General features: G+C 46.5%; 1 protein-coding gene across 1 annotated transcript in view; it reads right to left on the bottom strand.

Moving 5' to 3' along the window:
- septin9b (septin 9b) overlaps positions 1 to 8,406 on the bottom strand; it is a 63,575-nt gene extending 55,169 nt beyond the window's left edge. The window contains exon 1 of the mRNA XM_076170243.1: positions 8,111 to 8,406. Within this exon, the coding sequence (XP_076026358.1) occupies positions 8,111 to 8,132 (22 nt within the window). The 5' untranslated portion in view covers positions 8,133 to 8,406. The remainder of the gene's footprint in view (positions 1 to 8,110) is intronic.
- Positions 8,407 to 8,812: the final 406 nt, after the last annotated feature.

Below are 8,812 nucleotides of genomic sequence, written 5' to 3'. Positions count from 1 at the left end.
CACACACACACACACACACACATGCATTTAACCCAAAAAACGTGTGTGTGTGTGTGCGGCTAAGAGGGGAGGCTGAGCCTTAGGGGTGCCCATTAATGTAAGCCGTCACATCAGAGCACAACCTATGGCCGAACGCGTGACTCAAAGATGCTAAATTTAGAGTGGGGCAAAAAAAAAAGAAGAAGAATCACCAGCATGCCAGCCGACACTAAAGGGATGCCTGCAGGGAAGTGATGCACGATGAAGGAGAAAGGAAGAGGAAGAGGATAGGAGATGGCAGATAATAGAGAGGAGGAGTGTGAGAGCAAGGAGGAGAGCTGGAGATGGAGGGGAAGATGAGAAAGATGAGGAGGAGGAGGAGGAGAAGGATCTGTAGGGTGATGGACACAGAACAGGGACAACACTCACACACACACGAAAATACACACACTTTCCCTGTGTGTATTTTAGCAGCAGAGGTTTTGGAGAAGGACGTGTGTGTTTGTACAGCCGCTGGCCACAGTGTGATGACCTCACCAGAGCGCTACACACACACACTCACACACACTCACACACACACACCCCTGCTACTGCTCCGGCCCACACGCCCAACCTGGGGCATGTACAGGGACGACGCAGCTCTTGACATCGCTCATCTGCCGCTCAAAGCCAAATTTAGATCCAGACTAGACAGAAGGAGAGAGTGTGTGTGTGTGTGTGTGTGTGTGTGTGTGTGTGTGTGTGTGTGTGTGTTTTAATAGGACTTAAGAGTGGATATTCCCTGTTGAAGTGGGATTTTTTCTTTTCATTGGAAGAAGCTGTGCTGCAGAATGACGCAAAATACCACAAAATTGCAAATAATGCTCTAAAATCAGCGTATTTGTTTACCTCCTCTCCACAGGTCTCTCCTTTGACGTTTCTCTGCGTTTCCTCTGTTGCGTGGTTCCATTTTTCTATCTGGAATTCATTTCTGACAATGAATCCTCTTAAAGGCGGCGTACCTTCCAGAATAAGCCCAGGAGTTATTCAGACCCAGCGAGAGACACTAAGTGCACCGTCATTTCTGCAATCTGGGAGTAGGAATGTCTAATTGTGTCTCCATCTTCCAATCAGGCGGTCCTGATGGCGGCCACATGGTCCTGCAGACGATCCCCACTGATGCTGCCCGAGTGTTGACCGGAGGGAACATGGCGAACACGTTTCAGATATGCTGTAGAAGCGTAAACTGTGTCTTCTCTGTCTGCTTCACATTCAGCTGTGTGGTATTTCCGTGCTGACCTGGTGAGCAGAGTGAGCCTGGACTCAATAAAAAAGTATGAGCGACTGTCTGAGAATTGTAAACATGACATGAATTTGCAACTCATAAATTGCTGTTAATCACAAAAACCCCTTGGATTCCCACGTACTCCTTTGGCGTACAGTAGGTGGTCCCGCGTGATGAGTGGAAACTATGGAAAAGAGCGAAACTTCCGACAAACAGAGACGTATTCAGGTACTGGAATGTGAGCAGATATGAAAGCCTTCAAGCGCTTCAAAAACGTGGACAAATTCAAAAAAATGCATGTGTCTGTGTGCTTTAATTAGCCGGCACGCTGCAGATTTCAATTTGTGCTTTCTCTGATGTCAAAGCAAAATTTCACACGTCAAATCAGCGAAGGAAACCCAAAATCCTCTGCTGTGGAGCGCCGCATTTCAGGAGAGGAGGCACATGAGAATAATTCCAAACAAAGAAGAAACATCTGCAGGGGGAAATGTGGCAGGAACCTTTAATGGAGTATCAGTGGGGAGGCAGTGGCTCAGTGGGTAGAGCTCCCGCTTGGGAACCGGAGGGTTGCCGGTTCGAGCCCCCGCTGAGGTGCCCCTGAGCACTGAACCCACAACTGCTCCCCCCTCTGCGAAGGGTGGTAATGTATGACATGCAAATGAGAACAAAAACAAGCCACGCCCTCTTTGAATATAAGGGGAGGAGCCAGTGATGTTTACGTATGAGAGGAACCCGACTGCGTGACGCGATTCGCCCGCACTGAGGTGTTAAATCTGCCGCTGTGTTTTTATGAATGACTCTAGGTCGCTTTAATATTAAAGTCGCTCCATTATTAAACTCTGAGCCACTGAAGATGTTTCACAACTCCTACACGCATTAACCTGTGCCCAAGTCATTTCCGACGCTGGGTCAGTCACTGGCACCACTTCCACACAGCCAATCTGTGATGATAACCCAAACATGACCTCTGTTACTCATGACGGACAACACACACACACAATCACACACGCAATCCACTTCACAGAGGCCCATCCCTTTAAGCAATAACTCACTCCTACTCTCCTCTCTTCCAATTCACTGACATCTTAAATCCCACTTTCAGGTCATTTGGACTGTCGGAGGCTGTAAAAGTGCAAGCAGTGCAGTCTGTCTGTCTGTCTGTCCGTCCCAGCATGGCTGTGGTAATACTGCCGGCTATTCCCCCCCCCCCCTCCTCGCCATAAGGTAATCATTAGATGTGAGAGGAAGCTGGCAGCGGACGAAGTAAAACGGGATATCCTCAAAGTTCCAGATCTCTTGCAGGGAGAGAAGGAGTCTGTTGTAGCGAGTGATAAACATGAGGACACTTGGCTAATGCACGCTAAGTAGGTTTGTGGAAGCGGCCCGAGTTCATCCTGCAGGATTTTTGTCAGAATTAATTTTGTAGTAGTTTGGCGAGGCAGCGAAGGAGTAATGATCTAAGCAGCCTCGACATGTCGGCCTCACAAATCCATGTGCAGGTTGTTAAGCCGGAGCAATAACAGTGTGTCAGCAGTGCTTAGCGTTTGCTACGCTGTGTAATATACCTCATTAGCTCATTGTACTGTTACCATCCATACTGCTCAACTGTGCATTAAGCAATTTAGAGGTAAGTTTAGACAGAGCATGGATGAGAGGAGCGGTGCAATGTGATTTGGCTGATTATCTAAAGGCTCAGTACGCGGCCACATCAGCCCCGCGGCCCGCTGCGTCCACCTCCATCTCTGCAAATTAGCCCCAACCCATGGAGGGATGGAGCTGGGAAGGGAAGGAAAAGAGAGGAGGGAGAAAGGGAAGAGAGTTCCTGTGGTTCCCTGTGGCTTCAGACCTCTGTAATCAGCATGCCAAGCTGCTGATGTCTAAATCCACAACCCGGACCCAGACAGTCTACCCAAACGCACATACGCACACATGCTGTACATGCACAGAACAGACACACACACACACACACACACACACACGTACGTACACACACTGATACACGAGCTCTGCGGTGATCCCTGCAGATCATGTGGAGTTTGGAGACGGAGCGAAGTCCTAAATAAATGCAAGACCGCCGAGTGTGAAACGTATACGCAGAGGGCCATTATGCAGCGAGCTCATCTATAATACATCAGCATCGCAGTTTTCTTATTTACTGATTAGATGACTTGGGTGCACAGAGACACACAGCCGACCTCAGAGAGCCGACACCGACTGAGACGGACCGATGTGTCTCCTCACGTCACCTCGCGAGGCGCGGCCGTTAAAAGTTGTACTTGAACGCACCGCAAAGGCTACAGCCAGTGGCCAGTGTGAAAGTGAATAAACAGGCGGTTGTGGAGAGGAGAGGAACCAACAGCTTGGAAAGAACGACAAAACAATGGAGTCCCAAGTTTTCAGCCCACTGTGAATCAGGAACAAAGGATATGTCAGATAAACAGCTGACATTGACACTGTAAACGTTCATGTGCACTGGCTGGATCCAACAGTATGAAATCACTGACTAACTAACTCACTGGTTGAGCCAATCGGCGAGATCTCTGTCCCCGGGAGTCCCTGGCACCAAGTGAAGAAGCTGAATGAGGTCTGTGTCCGCAGATAAGCCCCGAGTCACTGAGAACCCTTGTGACTTCTGACCACACACGTTGGATGGATGACGGCACAAATGTGGCCGCCAGCCGACGGTCAGATGCCTCAAGATGGTCACAGTTGCAAATAGAATGAAATGCTGTATGTACTGTACCTAACCACCGAATAGAGTCTTCTTGTGATGACGTAATCACTTTGTTTACAGGCATGGTAAAATTTCAATTCACCTCCAAATTGATTCAAACATCATATACAGTAAACGCCCATAATACAATGTGTGAAGCGATCACCAACATCTGCTTGTAACATCAGGTGTTTCATTAAGCAGAAATCAATCACGACTGACTGCCCGCTCATCTCGATAAGCAGCAGTGACCTGGCCTCCTTCCATCCTTATGTTATTCACAGGGGGGAGCTTTGTTTCACGTCAACATCATCGTTGTTACGCCGTCCATCTGTATTTATAGCCGAACTCGGACACATTGCCAGATGACGTCATACATGCGTTCATGTGTGCGTGCGCGAATGAAAAAGTGAGGCTCTGTGAGACTATTCATTAAGGGGAGGGGCCTGGCTCATGTATGCATGCTTTGTTGAAACGTGGGTCAGCGTTTCAGAGCCCACAGCAAAGATGAATCAGATAATAATCTCAACTGGGACTGATTAAATCATGTGTCTCTTCCTGTAGTGGGAGGGAAAAGATGACGCTAATAGCTGAGGGGAAGTTTATCAGAGTGAAGTATTTGTGATGAGGGGAACTTTTTGTCAAACAAGCAGGTATCCAAGAGTAAAAAGGTGAGCTGAAACAGGCACACTTACATAAGAAGACTGATAAATGTGGTCTAACGCTCGCAGAGGCGTTCAGGACGGAGGTTTAATGCGATAAGGATTATATGAATTGGAGATCTTGGCAGCTTGGCTCTTAGGTGGTGAATTAAATAGATGCTTCCCAGTGAAGAGCGAAGTCTCCAAAGACAGCTTTATTATCACAGGGAGTGTAAGTGAATGTGGTGGCAGTCCAGGCCAATACATGACTCAGGCTAAAGGGAATCTGGTTCAGCTGTCACTGAGGAGCCATTGTTAAGGAGAAATAAAGAGCTGTATTGACTCCCCTCATCTGCTGGATCTCTATGGTGCGCTTAAGTGGGAGGATAGAAGACTTGATGGATGTTGCCTTTACATAACTGTGGCATTTAGGCAATGATTACACCAAACTGATCCAACTGACTTGGACCCCCAATGGAAGATCATAGATGTAAAAATCTCCCCAAGTGGATCAGTGTACTAAAAACTAATTGTCCATCGGTGTGAATGGGGATGTGAGTGAGTTTGTGTCAGACCTGCGACCTGTCCAGGATGTCCCCTCCCTCAATCATTAACAGGACAAGCAGGTGTAGACAGTGTTTGAACTGTGTCAGAGGTCTTGGATGGTCCTGGATGAAAGTGCAACACATCACATCCTCCCATGTACTGGAGAGCCCCGGGCACAGAGTGGAAAAATGGACCCCACACACACACAAGAACTTCCTCAAGAGACTTCAACAATGTCACTGCCTGCAATGTTGCTAAAACTATATAAAATAAAACAAATCAATTGTGAAAATTAATCTGAAAACTGGGGAGATGAGCTGGATTTGAAAACTTCTAGTGGAAAAGTGGGAATAAGAGGTTTTAATGAATAAGAATAGAAGGCCAGTCAGCTGGGTCATGTACTGTGGTGTCACTGTCACTTTCTATAGATTCTATAGGTTTGATTTTTATAGTTTTTGCATTGACTTTATTGTTTTTGTTGTGCATTTACATTGCATGTATTTTGTAATCGGATTGTGCAATGACATTTCCAGGATTTACTGGATGAATAAACTCAACCTTGAACATTGAACCCTGCAATTGAGCAAGCGAAAGCCCGCTCATCACGCCGCCACTGCTGCGAGGCATTAAGCAGTTTAGTCATTGGAGCGTCACAAATGTAGTCATTTCCTTAGAATCCTGACAGAGATGAGCGTGTCTCTGCGGGAAATCCAACCCCCTGAAGTCCAACACACACTCACAGGAGGACACAGAGCAGTAAAGCTATGACTGAGGACATATTTAAGACAGTTATTGATGAAATTGTTGTGTATTTCAAGGTCAAGATCAACATCAAGAGTGCTACCTTGAGATGCCAACAATCAATGGTGAAAAACTACCGCAATTCACAAAACCTTCGCAAGCAAATGAGTCTACTCAAGCTGAGGACAAGCTTGTCTTCAAAAAACGATCCAGCCCAGATCCAGAAGATACAGCACAGCTGAGTGAGATCTCTCATGCGGATGATGACAGAAAACAGAAAGGGGGATGGGGAGAAAACAGTGCACTTAGTCCACTGGGTCTCTGTGTTCATTTAAAGTACAGAACAACATAGGTGCTTCCAGTTCATTAAGCCCAACCTGGGATGGCAGAAACAAGGGCCGGGTCTCACTGTGAGCTCTTCAATGGGAGAGGACAAAGCTGTACACAGAGAAAAGAGCGAAAAGAGCCTGAGAAAATCATGCACGGGCGCTGTGAATCATCTGACTCCATCATAAATACGGTGATATCAGAATAGAGACTTCAAAAAAGGACACATACAAATTCAGATACAGAACTTGAATCGAGAACATTTTAATTCTCACTCGGTTCAGCCGTGCAATGTTTCAGCCTGACAGATCACTTGCCACCTTCAGGTCAAAATGCAGCTGCCTGGAATCACACTTCATCTTCACCCAGGGAGAAACCTGAACACCAGCCAGCCTAATGAGCCCAAACATTAAGAAAAGAAGCCCAAGAGTCGGCATCTAAACGCTTCCCACAGAGTCACACAAACTCTGGTGGTCCACATCTGCATGAAGGTTGATGGAACAGCATTTATGGAACAATAGCAGCAATCTGTTATCATCACACGATTGCTACATTTGCAATAGCGGGAAGTTGTAGATGTCAAATGCCTGAGCGCTTCTCCTCCAACAGCCCACTCTTTGAGAGAGCGTACGGAGCTGTGCTGTGTCAGTGCATGGGCAGGTGCAGTTGTGATGATGGCCAGAGATACAAGCTGACAGTGGGTGATAAGATGTTTTAAACAGCAGAGTCCCTCACCTCTGACCTTCCCATTCCTTTCCGTTTCTATTCCCTAAAAGGTTAAACACTGATTCCTCCGGCAGGCTCGGCACTGCTGCTGTTTGGAAATGTTACTGTGCCAGGTAGAGACAGAGGAGCGGAGTGGTTGTGTGTGACTGCAGCTCAAAACCCAGCGAAATGACAATGTGAGTGTGTGTGCCAGTAAAGGCGGAGAATGAATACAGAAACATTTCTCTTTAAGCTCCGTCAGATAACATTAGCTGTCGTTCATTTCTGCCATATTTCCGTATCTGTCTGACCTACAGTGCCTAACTTTCCTCCCTAAAACTCAACACATGTTCCAAAATGTTGAGAGAGGGAAACCCTGAGCAAAGCCACACACATAGTGGTAGCACACACACACACGCACGCACGCACGCACGCACGCACACACACACACAAAGCGAATGAAACAAATGTCAAACAGAAATCATCTTCAGCCTCACGGTGTTCCCACAGAAAGATCACAAGCCTTTTAATGGATCGTTGAGAATATATGGTGTGACATATGTCGAGCGGTAAAAGTTAATGTAGTGATTCGCTTAAATTATTCACAGAGCAATGAGTCCTATCTGTGTCAGATCAGAGGGCTCCTACTCTCTGAGCTTTAAGTAGGATTAGGACTACATTCATCATATTACACAAAGAGACGTTCCTCTCATTCTCCTCATCAATCTTTCATTGCACTCATGGAGTTCTACTGTCGGAGTTCTTACTGCCTGCTGCACCTTCAGAATCTATAGAATCGATCTGTTTCAACATAGTCGTATTCATAAAACATTTGTTATGCACTGAATGTTAATTATACACACACACACATTTATTTAGGGCTTCTATTGTGTGTGTGTGTGTGTGTGTGTGTGTGTGTGTGTGTGTGTGTGTGTGTGTGTGTGTGTGTGTGTGTGTGTGTGTGTTCTAATATGATTTCTTACCAACCAATAACCATCTATGTATTCATTGATAGTAATATACAGTACAGTGAGAGTGTGTCCCCGGCTTCTGTACCAAAATATACTATTTATATACACAATTAATGACGTTAATTCAAGATTCAATGTGTTTACTCTGCTAATTCATACATCTGACTGAATGTTGAATCCAAATCGTGTCAGTTGATCACTTTTAAAGCGTGTGGTTCAGTACCTGTGTTTGGAGTCTTCTTCATGCTCTGACTTGGGTGCTGCTGGTCCACACGGTCTACAGTTGAAGAGCTTTGGTCCACAGGGGCTTTGAAGGGTCCAGCAGAGGTCCTCGTCCAGGAAGAGTCGCGCCGATTTGTTTGTTTGAGTTGTTATGCGGTAGTTGTGCGCAGTTTTGCGTGATGTCACGGTGCAGATGCAGCTGTGCCGTGTGTGTGATGTGATGAGCACTTTAGGATGTTCGCTCTACAAGCCGCACTGGCGTGTTAAGAGGGTCGTGAGCGCACGAGTGGGGCGGGTGAGCCGTTCATGCGTGCGTAAAGACACAGATACGAGGGTGAACCACGACGCGCTCCGCTCCTCCTGCAGCCTGAAGCGTCATGGCGTCATGGACGTACAGGTGTGATTATTTTAATGGCTACGCTCCAGTTACATATGTCGGTGCTGGAGGTCTGGTGTTGTGCATGGTGGCTCGGTGGCGCGCGTTTCTGGCACCTAAATGGAACGGAGCCATTGTGCTAAAGCCAATATCTCAATGTCTGCCGTGGAAAGTTGTCCACTACCATTTGAAATTGGAAATTTCTCTCCATGAAGTCCAACAAGAAATTCGCCCATTCAAGAAAATGATTCTAAAATTGGCCAAATTCCTCTGTATCAGATTCTGAAAGACACACTTTCTTCCGATAGATATACATTTCTTTATGTA

Source organism: Genypterus blacodes, unplaced genomic scaffold (assembly GCF_046128005.1).
Source record: "Genypterus blacodes isolate CSIRO-AG114 ecotype Tasmania unplaced genomic scaffold, CSIRO-AGI_Gbla_v1 ptg000216l_1, whole genome shotgun sequence".
Taxonomy (NCBI): Eukaryota; Metazoa; Chordata; class Actinopteri; order Ophidiiformes; family Ophidiidae; genus Genypterus; species Genypterus blacodes.
This window is presented reverse-complemented; position numbering and strand designations above follow the sequence as displayed.